The 17,036-nt window shown below is 63.7% G+C and overlaps 1 protein-coding gene across 1 annotated transcript; it reads left to right on the top strand.

Annotated features, from left to right (window-relative positions):
- The first annotated feature begins 2,588 nt into the window (after positions 1-2,588).
- RAPGEF3 (Rap guanine nucleotide exchange factor 3) lies at positions 2,589-16,941 on the top strand. The gene is made up of 27 exons (XM_059832861.1): positions 2,589-2,690; positions 7,758-7,811; positions 8,151-8,257; positions 8,433-8,554; positions 8,744-8,918; positions 9,112-9,196; positions 9,426-9,486; positions 9,740-9,816; positions 9,924-10,070; positions 10,235-10,344; positions 10,608-10,696; positions 11,305-11,383; positions 11,628-11,778; positions 11,870-11,952; positions 12,349-12,388; positions 12,520-12,601; positions 12,678-12,824; positions 12,950-13,047; positions 13,239-13,373; positions 13,483-13,631; positions 13,716-13,806; positions 14,001-14,051; positions 14,243-14,330; positions 14,484-14,548; positions 14,800-14,854; positions 14,950-15,021; positions 15,925-16,941. The coding sequence occupies exons 1-27, from the start codon at positions 2,607-2,609 to the stop codon at positions 16,041-16,043; spliced, it is 2,616 nt and encodes an 871-aa protein (XP_059688844.1). The 5' UTR covers positions 2,589-2,606; the 3' UTR covers positions 16,044-16,941.
- The last annotated feature ends 95 nt before the right edge of the window (positions 16,942-17,036 follow it).

The following is a 17,036-nucleotide window of genomic DNA, read 5'->3' as shown; positions in this document are numbered from 1 at the left end:
ACAGCACTCACAGCCGTGTTTTGGGGCAGACCCTGTGCCGCCATCCCTATGTCACCTCCCCTCCACGGTCTGTGCCCGCAGCGTGGGGCTCGGTCCAGGGCTGAGAAGGGATAAGCTTTCGGCACTGGTGGTTTCCTGGGAAAGGGGAGTACATTTCATGTTTTAAATGCAGAAAACACCCCGTGAGAAGGGCCAGGAGGAGCCTGCATCTCCCGGGCACGGTCTGCAGTGCACCCCGCTGCGCCAGGCTTCAAGACAGGGGTGCAGAAGATGCATCTTTTGCAGCAGAATAATCAAACGGGAACTTTTGTGCCCATTTCTACAGTGTCCCGAGTCCCCAGGTCATGCCATCCCCATCCAAGCCACCCATGTCTGCTTTGTCTGTGGGGCCTCAGCTGGGAAACTGGACCAGCAGCGCTACAGGATGGGGAACTGCACCACTGGGCACTTTAAATGCCGCTTGTTGAAGTCTTTTCCAGGCAGCACCCGGCCTCATCCAGCCCCTGCATTGCTCTGCCTTCCCCTGCCCAGCCGGGACCCGCTCAGACCAGTAGCCATACTGGCTTGCCAGTGAAATGGGCTGGGAGTCCTTTAGCGAGACTCCTGGGAAGGATTTGCCCAGAGGATGGTTACGCAGCAGCTCCCTGCTTTGGTTTGGAGATCCTGAACCAAATAACCGCACACGAGAGCGGACTCCAGGCACAGAATATGTGATGACAGATCTCGGCGCGAGACTCTTCAGCGCCGTAATTGCGCGTGGGTGGTTGTTGCGATCCCCGGCTGCAGCAGAGCGCAGCGGCTGCAGCAGCGCCCGAAGCCTCAAGGTCTCCAGGAAAATGCTTTTTCTGCCTCCCAGCAGATGGTGGGAGGAAGGATTGCTGTCCCTGTCCTGCACGGCTGCTCAAGGATTTGCCCAAGGCTACGTGGGGTGGCCCTGAGGAGTGACAGTCCTGGGGACCCTGGCGTGACCCCCAAAGTCCCTGGGGTGCCTGATTAAAAGAGGAGGCAGGAGTGCATCAAGGATGCATATTCAAACTGCTTGTATCCAGCTGACATGTCTCACCGTTTTGCTGGTTGGGGCTTATTTAAATATATATATTTCTAAATCTTTTTTTTTCTTTTTAAATTAAAAAAACCCAGAGTTTATTTCAAAAGTAAAAGTTCCTTTTGGCAGAAACCCCTTTCTTTTTAGCCAAAAGCCCCAGCACAAGCACTCCCAGGACCGCTGGGCCACGCTCCAGGTCTGCTCCTCTGTCCTCCCCGGTCGGAGGCTTGGGGCCACCTCCCCAGTACAAATCGCCCCCCACTTTCCAGCACCTCTGTGCCCCGTTCTCCCCCCACCATGCTGGGACCTGCAGGACTGGGCAGGGCTGGGGGGTCCCTCTGGTTCCCCAATCCCCAGGATCTTGGTGGGGTGTGCAGGGGCTCCTAAAGACACCCCGATCCCCGGGGTGTTGGTGGGGTGCTCAGGGGAATGTTAAGGGCTCCTAGAGACACCCCGATCCCCGGGGTCTCAGTGGGGTGCTCAGGGGAAGGACAGGGGCCCCTAGAGACACCCCGATCCCGGGGTGTTGGTGGGGTGCTCAAGGGAGGGGCAGGAGCTCCTAGAGACACCCCGATCCCGGGGAGTTGGTGGGGTGCTCAGGGGAGGGTCAGGGGCTCCTAGAGACACCCCGATCCCGGGGTCTTGGTGGGGTGCTCAGGGGAATGTTAAGGGCCCCTAGAGACACCCCGATCCCGGGGTGTTGGTGGGGTGCTCAGGGGAAGATTAGGGGCTCCTAGAGACACCCCAATCCCGGGGGTCTCGGTGGGGTGCTCAGGGGAGGGTCAGGGGCTCCTAGAGACACCCCGACCCCCGGGGCCCGGGGGGACGCGCGGGGCTCGGGCTGGACGGGGGTCCCGCCGGTGGGGGTGCGGGCCGGGCCCCCCTCCCGGGATGGTCCCCAAAAGGAGCGGGGGGTCCCGGTGCCGCGGGCGGGGGCTCGGCCCGTGGGACCCCGGGGCGGGGCTGCGGGCGGGGTGCGCCGTGCCCCGGCCCCGCTCCCGCTCCCGCTCCCGCTCCCAGCCCGCTCCCAGCCCGCTCCCAGCCCGCTCCCAGCCCGCTCCCGCTCCCGCTCCCGCTCCCAGCCCGCTCCCAGCCCGCTCCCGCTCCCAGCCCGCTCCCAGCCCGCTCCCAGCCCGCTCCCGCTCCCAGCCCGCTCCCAGCCCGCTCCCAGCCCGCTCCCAGCCCGCTCCCAGCCCGCTCGGGGGCGGGGCGCGCCCAGCCCGGCGCGGCGGCGGCGGCGGCGCCGAGCGCGTCCCGTCCCGGCCCGTCCCGCCCCGAGCAGCGCCGCGGAGCCGCCGCCGCAGCCGGAGCAGCACCGGGCCGCGATGGCTTCGCCCCGCCGCGCCGCCGCCGCCGCCGCATGAAGGTGCGCGGGGCCGGGGCGGCGGGAGCGGCCGGGGAGGCGGCGCGGCGGGGCCCGGGAGCGCCGGTAGCCCGGAGCCGGCGGGGCAGACGGCGAGGCGGGCTGGAGCCGCGGTCCGGTGGTGCTCGCCCCCCCCCGCCGCCCCCCCCCGGGGGGCCCGGGGCTGACGGTAACCGGCTCTCGGTGCTGCTCAAGAAGATGCACTTGTTCCGGAGCTCCAGCTACGAGATCCGGCTGGAGGGCGAGGGGCGCAGCCTGCCCCGCATCCAGGGCATCCGCTGGGTGAGTGCGGGGCTGGGCGGGACGGGACGGGACGGCCGGGGGACCCCGCCACCACCGAGAGCCCCGGGGGACGGACCCCGAGCCGAGGACCCCCCTTCGCTGATGGCTTTCCCCAACGCCCCGCTCGGCATCCCTCCTTGCGCCGGGGGTCTGCGCTTGGCCAGGGTTGGGGTCCGGTGAAGCCGCCGCAAGAGCCAAGCGGGGCCCCCCAAGGCTTGCCGTCGCCTCCGGCCCCGCGCCCCGAGCAAGGCTGTGCGGGGCAGCTCTGGCCCTTCCCGGCCTTCCCGACTTGTGATCCGTGACCCGCGTCCTGCTTCCCGCTCGTGTTTGCTGGGAGCGAGGCGAGGCGTGCAGGGAGCGAGGCCAAGCGTGCAGGGAGCGTATTTCTGCAGCCGCCTGCCCAAACCCCTTCTCCAGGCGGAGCTGGCAGCCAGGCATGAAATGAGCCGGGTGCTATTGTGCTCCGGCGCACGGCGGCCGGGCAGCGCACCCCAACCTCGAGCGTGTGAACAGGAAAGACCTTCCCCGCGGCCCTGCGGCACACGGGGTTCAAAACGTTCCCTTCCCCGCCAGGTCAGGGCGTTTCTACAAGAGAAACTTGTCGCTTGGCAGCGGGACGATGCTCGGCATCACGTCCTCCCTCCCCGGGTCTGTGCCGTCCCCTGGCCAGGAGCTTCTGGGGTCTTCTGGGGGTCCCCGGGGTGTAAAAGGCACCCGATCCCCACTCTCGGTCTCCTCTCTGTCCCCTTTGGGCTGGGACGTGGAGCCTGTTCACCTGCCCCGGCTGAGCTTCGTGACCTTCCCCTTCCCACACTGCTCGACCTGAGACAGACGTTTTTAAAAGGAAATTACTTTAAGGGAACAACCCCCCTTTCAGCATTTCTATGCAGCGTGCAAGCTCCTTCACAAATAAGAAAACTTCCCTCTCTTTTTTCCCCTTTTTCCCAATTTTTTTCTCCCCAGAACTTTTAGGAACTTAATTTTGGGAGGTTCTTTTGAGTGGCAAAAAGCCAGGGAGGTCGGGAAAGCAGCAGGCTGGAGCATTACTCTGCTAAAGTGCCGGACTAGGATAAATCTGACAAAATCTGGCAGCGGGGTGGCACCTGCAGCGTGGCAGGAGTGTCCCTTCCCCAAGTGGCTCCGCCGCGTGTGGGGACAGCCACCGGCCGTTTGAGGGGAGCAGATCTGATCTTTGCAGGGAAAGGGGGTGTTTTCCCCACTTTTTGCAGGTACGAAGGTGCTCCCAGTGCACCCGTTCCTCGGGGCAGGTACGGGAGAGGTGGATGGCAGGGAACCATGTGTGCCTTGGAGCAGCAGTATTGTCCCTTGTCCCCATCGCTGCGTGCCTACGGCTCCTGGAAACTCCTCCTCGCGTGGTGTCTCCATCTCATCCCTCCTGGGCACCTGTTTGCCTGATCCCAGTGCCAGCATATCCCTTCCAGCTCTGCTCCTTGCCGCGAGGCTCCAGCCCAGGCTCCCGTTCCCTGGCATCAGCGGGACATCGCAGCCCGGCGTCCCCAAGCAGCTCCGTCCTTCACCCTTCCCAAAGTACAAGTGCCACCGTGCCGGCTCTCGCCGCATCCCTGGAGAGGACGGAGGGGACAGAGCGGGTCCCCCAAGCCCCCCTCCCTGACGAGGCTCCCGGGGGGACGGCAAGCCCCTGGCTGGCTGCCGTGCCTTTTGAGGCTGCGGATGGGCGAGGACTTTCTCCGGAGCCGTAAAGCCTGAAATAACTCCTGTTGTTTTCCTCGGGATCCCAAACAAAAGCAGTGCGCGAGCGCGGAACGGTCGCTGCTGGCCTTGGCCGGCCGCCCGCCGCTGCCGGATTTCTGGAGACAGGCAGGATCTCAGCGCCCGTGTGTCCCGTAAGCAGGAAGATGGAAAGAGGCAACTCCTTAGGAAGCTGTTTGGAGACGGCGGCCGTGATGCTGTGACAATTAGGCAGGGGGTGAGGGTGGGGAGGGCATCCTGTGGGTCCAGACCCGGGAGCTGGGGAGCAAGGATGCTTCGGGAAGGGGTTTTTGGGCCCAGCCATGAGATTTTGCATGTGGTTCAGAGCTGGTCTGGCAATGAGAAAACCCCAGGAGGGAGAAATCGCTCCGAGCACTCATCCTTGGGCACGGTTTTTCTCAGTCTCCTTCGGTGTCCTTGTGAGCGCAGCCTGGAGCAGGACCGTGGCACGTCCTGGCTCCCTGCCTCAAGGACAGACCTCACTTACGGGGTGACGGCAAAGGCTGTTTGGGGACCGGAGCAGCTGGCGTTCGCACCCGAGGGGGTGACCTGGACCTGCGGGTCCCACGGGAGGTAGCTCCGCACTCCGGCCGCAGCCCAGCTCCTATTTGCAAACATTTGCTCTGCAGTTGCCGGCACGTTTCCTGTTCCACGGGGCGGTCACAAGGCTCAGGAAAGTTTGCAGAGTGAGTAAGTCACGATGTCCCAGCCTCAGCAGCAGCATGGCCAGGTCGGGAGAGTCCCCAGGGACCTGCTATGTTCCCGGAGCCGCTTGTTTTCCATCCGCTCCCCAAACCTCTCCAGCTGCGAACTGCTGGGGGCAGGTTGGGGGCTCAGGTTGTCCGGGCTGTCCGGAGGAGGATGGGGAAGCCCAGGGGTATGGAAAGGGCTGGAGGAAATGAGGGAACAGCCTGAGCCGGGCAGGGTGTGAGCAGGCAGGGTTTGGGACAGGCGAGCAGGCAGCACAGGGCAGAGCACCCATCTGAGCACCCATGGGTGGGTGTCCACCTCCATCACCCTGCCAGGGCTCTTCCCTTTCCCCTCAACTCCTGGTAGGTGGTTTTGTCCTTGAATTCATTTGCAAAGAAGGCTTCTGCAGCTAATTACTCCTGCCTTTGGCTTCCTTAATTGAGGCTTTCATCCGGCCGTCCCTCTTGCTGGGGTTGCTCAGACCTTCCCAACCAGCCCGGAGCCAGCAGATCCGAGGAGGACCTGGCCCAGATGATGCTGTGTTTTGAGTGCCCACCACCTCCACTGCCAGCCCGGGGTGCTGCAGACCCCTTACCAGCCAGAAATAAACTGGGGAGACCACAAAACCTTCCCCTCGAGGTGAAGACACCCCAAGGAAGGATGGCTCTCACCCTGTCTTGGGGTTAACGCTCAAAGTGCATTAACTGCCTCGGCCGGGGCAGCGCATGGAGAACAGGTCTGACGGGTGCTGGGTGCTCTCGGCTTCCCCCAGCCTGTGGTTTATGCAGCACACGCAGCCAGGATGAAAGGTTGTTTATTCAGGGCCATGGCCATGCGGGAGCCCTCGTCCCTCTGGGCAGCGCCTGGATGGGAGCGCGGACACCTTTGCACCAGGATTTTCCCTGGAGCATCCCCTTCCCCAACGGGAAAAAACTGGGGGAAAAATAAGCACAAGGATTAACAAGCACCTGCTGGGGGGGATATCCAGAGGGATGAGTGGTCATGGAGAAGCTGAGGACTCAAGCGTGGCCCGGCAGGGATTGGCATCACTCCCGGCGGAGCCAAACCCGACCCCAGGTTGTGCCGTGGCGGTCGGCAGACGGTCCATCCCGGATAGTGGGGACCCACTGCGGGGCCGCGGCTCAGACCGGAGACAGTCCCCAGCTATTCCCGATGGTGTGATGACAGATCGCTCCAGGAGGGACTCCCTGAGCCATTTTAGGATCCCCGAGCTATTTTAGAATCCCTGAGCTATTTTAGGATCAGTAAATGGCATAGACATTAAAGAGAAACCGGTTTAGAAAACAGCGCTGGATCAACTCATTGCGTGCGGATTTAAGTTAAATAGAGCAAAAAACTCGGTGCGTGACGGGGGTTTTCCAGCCCCAAAGGGCACGTTTTTCTCCTTTAGGCTAAGGGAGCGCTGAATTGCCGGTAAACCGCGTGTGCTGTGGATCCTCTTTTGCTCTCTTCCTACTGACACCCATCCCACTATTTGCGTTTTTTTACAGCTGTCAAGGCCTGCGTTCACATTTTCGGTCACCACCATGGGCTCCTGCTTGAGCTCAGATCCCCTGACCATGAGCGAGGGAAAATCTGGCTTGTTTTCTTCTGTCTAATTTTAGGCATGTCTGTGTTGAATTTTACCCGCTGCTATTTCCCCATCCCCAGCACATGCTCAGTGACTTTCTGCCTCGCTGGTCCATCGTTTCCAGGATCTCCCTTAAAATCCTTTGGAAAAACAGCTTCACATTTGCCAGCTCCTTGGCACCAAGGGAAGCGCGAGGTTACACATCGCCCGTAGCAATTCGGCTTTTTCGCTGCCGAGCTCCTCTCAGCGCCAGCGACCGCCACGTCCCGGTGGTTTGTTACAGCTGATTTTTCAGGATTTATTGCCTAAGTTTTTCTGGCCATGCTGCGATTTGAGACCGATCTCACGACATGTTGCCTGCAGGGAAGGGTTCGGGCACGTGCTCCTCATGGCTCTCTGCTGCCCTCGTTCTCCATGAGAGCTCTTGCTCCTCATCACCGGCCCTGGGACAGGCTGGCCATCAGTCCGCTCCTCGGTGTCCTCTGCAAGCTGATCCTCCAGCTCTCCAAGACTTTCTTGGGCCGTTCCCATAACCCGACGGAGTTTGGGATCTTTTCCGTGCTCTTTATTTGGACCTGGCTTCAAAGCTGAAGGAAAACCTGCAGGCTTTGGACACCTCTCCCTCCCCTGGGGCTGTGCCAGCTTCCCCAGGTCTTTCTGAAGTCCTTCTCCTCCAGCGGCAAGCTCCGCGTCTCAAATACAATCTTTGATCCCTGTTTGCAAGGATTTTACTTTTAACTTCCTTCTTTTATCTCCCAGCTCCCTCATTTGAATGCACTTCCCTTTCTGAAGTTAAACATAACGGCGGGGGGGTTCTGGGGGTTAGGTCCCCGGTACACATGTCTGTTTTCAGCAAGGATGGAGCAGAATAAAGGCTTTGCCTTGGTTTTAGGCGATCAGTGCTGGTGAGCATGCAGGGATGCTCGCCTCCTTGCCTGGTGCAGAGTGGATGGGGCTGAACTGTGCCTTGGGGGAGCCAGGAGCCCCCCTGGGGTGAGGGGGGGGGCATGGCAGAGACCCCACGGCCATCAACCCCCTTCTTTTTCATTTTCCAGACCCCGCTTTTGGACACTGAATCCACCCTGGACTATGGACACAGCCTTACCCAGGTGGGTGGGCTGGGAAAACCCACAAGGACATGAGTTTGGGGAGGTGGGAGAGGGAGAAATGTGTGTTGAAGGCTGTGAGGGGTGGGGAGCCAGGGCACCCCCATATCCTGGGGTTCTCGGCTCGGCTCTGGGCTGCTCGCTCCCTTAGCCTCGGCCATTCCCCGGGACGGGTGATGGAGATCCCAGGGTGCTGGGGTGGGTGTGCAGGTGTATCACACCTTGGCAGGGTGTTGGGGGCATGGTTGTCATGCCAGGTGTCAGCTCAGTCAGGGTGGGTGCCTTGCCACCCGCGCCCTCCCCACTTCCCCCACAAGCCATGTAATCCCCTTCTATCCCCAGGCATCCTCGGAGAAGATCTGGCGAGCCGGGAAGCTCCTCTTCATCCACCTCACCAGCACCCGCCCTGGCCTCATCCGGGACCACAAGCATCACCTGCGGCACCACAGGTGGGACGGCTGGCACCCCTGCCATGCCGGAGGCACCGCGGGCTGCCGAGGACCCCGGCAGCGCTCCGAGCGGGGCAGGATTCTCCTGCCCATCCCAAGCAGAAGCTCACCTGGGGTGCCGGGTGCCGCAGCCCTGTTTCGGGGCCGGTTCTTCTCACGCCCTCTCCCCTTGCAGGCAGTGCTGCTCCGGGAAAGAGCTGGTGGACTGGCTGCTGAGCGCCGGGCTCGCCGTCCAGACGCGCAGCCAAGCCGTCGGCATCTGCCAGGTGCTGGTGGACGGAGGCGTCCTGACGCACGGTGAGGGCAGGCGGCGGCAGCCCCCGGCACGGCGGCGGGGTCTCGCAAGGCGAGGCTAGGTGCACTGGGGGCTGCTGGGGTCTCCTGTGGGTGCACGTGGTACCCCATGGGTTTCCCATGGGTGCACGTGGTACCCCATGGGTCTTCCATGGGTGCACGGCCGAGCTCATGTGCGCTCTCCCCCCGCAGTGAAGCAGGAGTGGCATTTCCAGGACAAGGACACCCAGTTTTACCGCTTTGCCGAACTGGAGCTGAGCCCTGAGCCCGGCGCCAGGCTCCGGGATGCGGAGGAGCTGCTGGAGGCACTGGCCTTCCTGGCCCAGCTGGGTCCCGACGCGCTGCTCACCATGGCCCTGCGCAAGCCGTGAGTGGTGGGGTGCTCCTCAGGGGCTGGGGGGACGTGGGGGTGACCTGAGCATCTCTTCCATGGCTGTCAGACTGGGGAGAGAAAGAGGCTGCCTGGCCAGGGGGTTGTGCCTGGAGAGGGGTGTCTGTGCCCCGGGACGTGGCGGGGAGAGGGGGCACGGACGGCTGCTCACCCTCCTCTCCCCTCCCAGGCCTGCCCAGCGCACAGAGGACGAGCTGGAGCTCATATTTGAGGAGCTCCTGCACATCAAAGCCGTGGCTCATCTCTCCAACTCGGTGAGCGCGGCTGTGCCCTGCTTCCCCTGCGGTGTGCATGTCCCCCCCAGCCTGCTCCTGGTCCCCAAATCTTCCTGCATCCCATCGCTTCCCATCTGGGCATCCTCTCCTGGCCCTCGCTGAGCATCCCTGGGCCCCCTTCCCACCCCATCCCACCTGCGCACGCGTGTCTCCTCCTTGCTCGGCTCCGGGCTGGGGTGACCCTAATGGCAGGTGCCTCTTGCCGCAGGTGAAGCGGGAGCTGGCGTCCGTGCTGATGTTTGAGTCACACCAGAGAGCAGGCACCGTGCGTGAGTATCGTGTGCCCCAGGAGCCGTGCAGGGCTGGCCGGTGCCCCAGGAAAGGGATCCCAGCCCAGGGAGGACGGCTGGAGCCATTGTCATCGATGCGGATGCTCCTGCTGTGTCTTCGTGGAGCAGGGATGGAGGGGACCAGAGCGCTCACTGCGTTCACCTGGGCTGGGGGCTCGGGATTGGGGGGGTGAAGAGGGATGCTTGGGGGCTCCCCTTCTTCAACTGCTGGACGCAACCGTTTCCCCTGCAGTGTTCAGCCAAGGAGATAAAGGCACATCGTGGTACATCATCTGGAAGGGCTCGGTGAACGTGGTCACCCATGGCAAGGTAGATGTGTCCCTGCACAGCAGGGCTCTCCAGACACCCCACGTCACTGTCCCCCGGTGGGGATGAGGGCTCCCACCCCTTCCCTCACCCTCTGTGCCCCCCCCCAGGGCTTGGTGGCCACCCTGCACGAGGGGGACGACTTCGGGCAGCTGGCGCTGGTGAATGACGCACCCCGCGCGGCCACCATCATCCTGCGAGAGGACAACTGCCACTTCCTCCGCGTGGACAAGCAGGACTTCAACCACATCCTCAAGGTGGGCAGGGGGCTCGCGGGGTGCTGGGTCCGAGCCGGGATGCACCATGCATCCTCCATGGTGTTGGCAGGGGAGGACACTTCTCTGCATGCCAATATGGGATTTTTGGGGTGCAACCAGCCAGACGGATCCGAGCTGAGCTGACGGCCGGTTTCTCTCCCTAGGACGTGGAGGCCAACACCATGCGCCTGAAGGAGCACGGGAAGGTGGTGCTCGTCCTGCAGAAGAACCTGCAGAGTGGCAGCAGCCAGCCAGCCACGGCGCGGAGCACCAGGTGACAGCAGCCTGTCCCCATCCCTCCTTGCAGCCATGCCGGCAGCACTGCCAGCCGATGCTGCCCGTCCCCTTGCCTCCTCTGCCGCTCTCTGGCTGCCCTTGGAAGAGTCTGCTGGGAGGACCATGTCCCCAGAGCGGGAACAGGGATGCCGGGCCACGCTGACCAGCTGTGTCGAGTGGCCCGGTGGCCCGGTGTGGTGGCCCTGCCCACAGCTGGGGTGCTGCGTCCTTCCCTGATGTGCCCAGTGCTCTGCCTGCCAGGTACTTGGTGATGGCCGGGACGCCGGAGAAGATCCTCGAGCATCTGCTGGAGTTCATGAGGCTCGACGCCACGCTCTACGACCCCGTGGGTAGGTGGGGGGTCCCCCCCCGGTCCAGGGACCACATCCCAGAGCCATCCTGAGATGGGCAGGGGGCTGGGGACAGGGTGCCGGCAGGAGGACCAGCACCGAGCGGGGCTGCCTTCTTCCTGCTGTTCAATCCCAAAAGCTGCTCCTCTCACCCTAAAATCCCCCATCGAGGCCAGGAGAGGGAGGCAGCCCCAGGGCTGGGAGCATCTCCTCCCTCTTCTCCCACATCCCTCCACCTCCCTCTGCCTTCCACGAGGAGCAGAGACGGGAGCCAGGAGATGTCCCCAGCGGGTAAAAAATCAGAGCTGCCGAGCTGGCGTCATCAGCGGCTGCCTTGGAGTTAACTCGCTGCGAGTGCCGCCCTTCCAGTGCAACCCTTTAATTTTCTTTCATTCCCCCAAAGCCGGCAACCTCGCCAGCCCTTCCCGTGCTGTTTAGCAGCAAAAAGTGACCCGCAATAAGCACGGTCACCATGGGGGGAGACCGCAGACCAACCCCGCTTGGGGCGCGGGTGACCCTTTCCCGGCCAGCCGCACTGCCTGGCTGTGACCGCCGTGTCCCCAACCCGCTGGGTGCCGTGAAGGGTGAATGACGGTGGTCTCTTGCAGATACCCTGCTGGGGGATTTCCTGCTGACTTACACCGTGTTCATGCCGACCTCACAGCTCTGCAGAGCTCTGCTGCACCAGTATCCTTCTGCGGCTGGAGCTGGGGGGGACCGGGCTCCATCCTACGCCGCAACAGGGATCAGCACGCTCCGCTTGGTCCCTGTCACCCCAGTGGGACCTCAGGGGTTGGCCAGGGGAGCCCCAAATCCCCCGGGCTCTTGGGCACAGGGCATATCGCCGTCTCCCACCCTGTCCTGGGTGCACGCGTACAGGGGTCCCTGCCCGCTTTCCGCCACCCGTGTTGGTGCCCTTGACTGGTCCCAGTTTCCGCGCGGAGCTGCTGGAGGGCTCGGAGCAGGAGAAGGCCACCTACTCCCTGCACAAGCGCCGGAAGATCCTGCGGCTGGTGAGCCAGTGGGTGCTGCTCTACGGGCGGCTGCTGCAGGGCGACCGCAGCACCACGGCTCTGCTGCAGGTACCGGGAGCGGGGTGGGGTGGGGGATTGTCCCCGGGGGGGTCTGGCCACGGACACCCCGTGCTGACCACCAGGCACCTTTATCCCGCAGAACCTCGCGGACCTGGCGAGCCAGGACCCCCGCCTGGGTGGGCTGGTGCAGGAGCAAGCGCAGGACCGCCGGCGGCCCCGAGCGTGAGTCCCCCGCCGAAGGAGGGGTGTCCCCATCCGAAACAGAGCCTGACTCTGTCCCCCTGTGCCACCGCTGATGCCCATGTCCCCGGATCCTGCACCCCTTGTGTGCAGGGGGATTGCATTTTTCATCGGGCTGAGCTTTCAGCCAGCAAAGCGATGCTTGCCAGGACTGGGGGGATGCCAGCAGCTCTCGGGCCACCTTGTCCCCAGCATGGGGGTTTCCCAGCCACGGGGAGGGTGTCAAACACTACCGGGACTCCCCAGTGCTCCGTGGGGCAGGGATGCTTGGGGGGCTTGGAGGTGGCCTGGATCCTGGGGGCTGCAGGACCCGGTTCTGCCTCCAGCGTGAGATGTAGGCTGTGGGGCTCCAACACCGCCTTTCTCCTCTCTCTGCAGGCTGGAGAACGGAGACGGCAGCGTTTCTCCCCAGCCCAAGGTAGGGGCGGCCCTGGGGGGTGCCAGGGCGGGGGGCGGAGAGCTGGGTCACCCCTGCCCTCTGGGGACCCCCAGCAGGAGGGGTGGCCGGTGGGGTGGTGTCCTCCCCACTCTCTCCCACCTTGGCCACAGGCTCGGAGCTCGGTGAACTGGCTCGCAAGCCAGGAGGAGGCGATTTTGGATAGCAGCTGTGCCTTAAGAGCCCAGGACAAAGGTATGGCCACATACAGCAGGGACTGTCCCCTCCCCGGCAGCTGGGACGCTAAAGCCCTTTCCCCTCCCCGCTGTAGTGCCCTACGAGATCTACAGACCGGACCACTCGTGCCTGATCACGGTGCTGCCTGTCAACGCCTCGGTGCGGGACGTCCTGCGGTCCCTTGCCCCCCGGCTCGGCCGGGACGGGGAGCTCTTCCTGGTGAAGGTGAATTCGGCTGGAGGTGAGCAGGCTCTCCCGGGGATGCCACCGTGCATGGGCTGCCACCGTGCCATGGTGGCAATTGTCCCATGCCCAGCCAGGATCTGGTCCCTTCTTTGTCCCAGCACTGACCGTCCTCTTCCGCAGATAAAGTGGGGCTGCAGCTGGACGCCGTGGGGGTGTTCACGGCGCTGGGGCTCAACGAGAGGCTCTTCGCCGTGAGTGTGGAGGAGCTGGGCAGCCTGGTGAGCATGGGGTGGGGGGGTCTCGGGGATGGGCAGCACTGGGCTGACCCCCCAAGTGGGATTTGGGGCAGCGGTGCCTCCATAGCAGCTCAGGGTTGGGGGTGTCTATCCCGGGGAAGGGGCTGGTGTTGCCTTCCCTGCTGCGGCGGCTAATGGCAGGAGGGGTTGAGTGTCCTCTCTCCTGTGCACAGACCCCCCACCCTGAGCAGCTGGGCCCCCACGTCGGCTCCTCAGAGACCCTGGACCTCATCAGCTCCAAGGACCTGGCCAGCCACCTCACCGACTACGACTGGAACCTCTTCAAGAGCATCCACCAAGTAAGGCCAGCACCCGGACCGGGGCGGGAGGTGCCTCCAGGGTGGCTCTTGGGACACCCCTCAGCCACCGCCTTGGGCTTTGCAGGTGGAAATGATCCACTACATCATCAGGCCACAGAAGTTTCACGACGTGACGACGGCCAACCTGGAGCGGGTCATGCGGCGCTTCAACGAGCTGCAGTACTGGGTGGCCACGGAGCTGTGCCTCTGCCCCGAGGTGGGCAGGCGAGCCCAGCTCCTCCGCAAGTTCATCAAGTTGGCCGCACAGTGAGTGCCTCGCTGCCCACCTCCTGGTCCTGCGAGGACGGAGCCGGTGGTGGCCTCCTCGCCTGACTCTGTCCTCGCCTGCAGCCTCAAGGAGCAGAAGAACCTGAATTCCTTCTTCGCGGTGATGTTTGGTGTGAGCAACACGGCCGTCAGCCGCCTGGCCAAGACCTGGGAGGTAACCGCCTTTGGGCTGCTGCCAGCCCTGCGAGGTCCCCCCGGGGCTGCAGTGATGGATCTGGGTCTCCTGGCTTGGGCAAGGGTGGCCCGGGTGCTGGGGTCCAGTGGGGCAGGTGGAGAGCAGGAGGTGCTGGGGGTCTCTGGGGGTGGGAGAGCTGGGGTGCGGGTGCCGGTGACCCTCCCTCTGCGCAGAGGCTGCCCCACAAGATCCGGAAGCTGCACTCGGCGCTGGAGCGGATGCTGGTGAGCGCAGCCCCTTCCCACCCCATATCCCCCTTCCCGGCAGGGTTTGTCCCTGCTTCCCAAAAGGTGCAAGGTCACAGGGGGGCCGTGGAGGTGCTGCCCCCCACCTTTTCTCCCCTGCACCCATGGCAGGCAGCAGCCAGGGCTGTGTCCCCTGCCTGCCCCATGCTGAGGTCTCGCTCCGTCCCCAGGACCCATCGTGGAACCACAGGGTCTATCGCCTGGCCGTGGCCAAGCTGAGCCCCCCCATCATCCCCTTTGTGCCCCTCCTTCTCAAAGGTGGGTACCTCGGCTTGGGGGCTGCGATGCCTTTGCTGGGGGTGCAGGTGGGAATGGGTTGGACCGGGGTGGCAGGGACCCCTTTGGACGCATCCAGCCCTCCCCAGGGACCAGGAAGCCAAATCTGATCCCCAAATCTGCCCCCCTCTGCAGACATGACGTTCATCCACGAGGGCAATCGCACGCTGGCTGAGAACCTCATCAACTTTGAGAAGATGGTGAGTGGGGCGGGTTGGCTCCCCATGGACCCCCACCTTGAGGGACCTGCCGTCCCCCCGGTCCCCTGGGATGCAGATCCAGAACATCCCCGTGGTGTTAGCGCAGCCCCCCCGGCAGCCAGGACCCCTGGCCGTCCCTTCACGGGGGGCACGGGGCAGCCGCTGCTGAAGCCGGCGGGGACTGTGTTTTACCAGCCTGGGAGCAAAGTGGGGCCAGGTGACAGCAAGTGACCTTTGTGCATTGCCCACAGCACATGATGGCAAAGACCGTGCGTGTCCTGCAGCGCTGCCGCGGCCACGCACACGGTGAGTGCTCCTGAGTGGGGGTAAGGACGGGGCCGGGCACCAGTGCTCCTTTGGGGCTGAGGCTGAGCTCCTGCTCTCTCTCTGTCTGCACCCAGCTCCGCTCTCACCGCTGCGAAATCGCTCCCCGCACCGGCCGGAGGATCCCAAAGCCGTCAGGATTTCCACGTGTACGTCTGTGGCTCACCCATCCGCCCCCCCCAACCCTGCGCTGGGAGACCCCCACCCCTTGGGACTACACGGGGCCACATGAGGCCAGCCCAGGGGACCATGCACCCTCCGTCCTTGCGGGGTGGGGTCCCGCGGGGACGTTCCGAGGGTATCAGCCTGGCTACAGTGGGTGAAGGCTTGTCCGGGTGCTGTTGATGCCGCGGAGTACCCAGGGATGGAGGCTGAGCTCCCTCTCCTGAGTGGTGCAAGCCCATGGGTCGCACACTGCTGGCTGGAGGCACCAGACAGCAGCTCCTCCTGCTGAAGAGGGTGATGGAGTGCTTGCAGCATGTCTGAAGCGCTCTAGCTGTTAGGCAGCCGGCTGGGGCATCGCTTTGCCCCATGGAGCGAGTCTGTCCCCACTTGCTCCCGCTCCTTCAGCTCCAGCTGATTCCTGGAGGTGATGGAGGGGATCCGTGAGCCAAGGGAGAGGTGATGGAGGGGGATCCATGAGCCGAGGGAGAGGTGATGGAGGGGGATCCATGAGCCGAGGGAGAGGTGATGGAGGGGGATCCATGAGCCGAGGGAGAGGTGATGGAGGGGGATCCGTGAGCCGAGGGAGAGGTGATGGAAGGGATTTCAATGAGCTGAGCAAGAGGTGATAGAGAGGGATCCATGAGCCAAGCTGGAGGTGATAGAGAGGTTTGATGAGCTGAGCTAGAGGTGATGGAGGGGATCAATGAGCCAAGCCAGCAGCAGTGGAAGCGGATCAGTGAGTCAGGCGAGAGGCAGTGAAGGGGGATCCATGAGATGAGCCAGCAGTGATGGAGAGGGTTGGCAAGCTGAGTTGGAGGTGACGGAGGGGGATTGGCGAGCCCAGCTGGAGGCAAGAGCCCAGCCCTGATCTCAGCTCTCCCTGGCAGGCTCGGAGCAGTCCCTGAGCGTGCGGAGCCCCGTCTCCACCTGGGCATACCTGCAGCACCTGAAAGCCATCGACAGCCAGAAGGAGCTGCTGCGGCTCTCCCACGACCTGGAGTCTTGATGGGGATGGAGGGCCAGAGGGGGCCCGGAGCAGGGATGTGGCAGCCTGTCTGTCGGCAGCGGGAGCAGCCCCGTGGCTCTGCTCCTGGTAGCACCAGACATGGGGCTGCGCTGGAGCCGGCCAAGAGCAGCCTCTGCTCGGCCGTGCCGCTGGCTGCAGGTGCCAGGTCCGGCACCACAAGGCAGCTGGGAGCCCGTGTGGGCTGCGAGCAGGCAAGGGCCACAGACAGCGGAGTGAGCAATAGAGGTATTTTTGTATGCAAGGCTGCCCTCCCCTTTCTTCTCCGTGCAGCAGCCCAGACTCACTCCCTGCACCAGCCAGGGGGGAGGAAGGAGCCCTGGCTGCCCTCCGATGCTGCCCGCCCTGGAGGGACTCAAGCCAGAGCATCCTTACGAGCAGGGAACACCACGTCTGTCTCCACCGGGGTGCAGACACCCAGGCTGAGCTCAGGGTCTGGCTCATGCTGCTGTGCTGCCCCACAGACCCTGGGGGCAGCCCCAGAGGGGACCTGCCCTTCCCTCTGTCCTGTGTGTCCCATGGGAGGTGCTGGCTGCATCCCCTGTCCCAGCCTCTGGGAGCTGCATGACCCCAGCAGCCACAGTGATAGTATCTTGATCCCCCCAGGACTGTTGGGGCTTAAACCAGCCCATGCTGCCAAACCTTGGGCTAATCACAGCCTTTTCCATGCCTCAGTTTCCCCATATGGATGGGGGGCAGGAATAGCCACGTTACAGCCATGGCGCGGAGGCAGGATGGCATCCATCATGGAAGGAAGCTGTGGTGGCCTCGTGATGGAGATGGTGATCTGCTCTGGCTGTTCCCAACCCATGACCAGTTGCTGCTGGGCCACGAGCAGGGGTTTCGGGGAGATGTCTTTGAAGGAGGCAGAGCTGACGGACCCCAGGGGTGGGGACCCCCACCCCTCCCCTCAGAGCACCTCTGTACGCACACCGAACAGTTTTAGCAATGACCTTCCCAATGCTCTGAGCAGGC

This window comes from Gavia stellata, chromosome 36, assembly GCF_030936135.1.
Source record: "Gavia stellata isolate bGavSte3 chromosome 36, bGavSte3.hap2, whole genome shotgun sequence".
Taxonomy (NCBI): Eukaryota; Metazoa; Chordata; class Aves; order Gaviiformes; family Gaviidae; genus Gavia; species Gavia stellata.
Note: the sequence above shows the minus strand (reverse complement) of the source record. Positions and strands in the feature narration are given on the sequence as shown.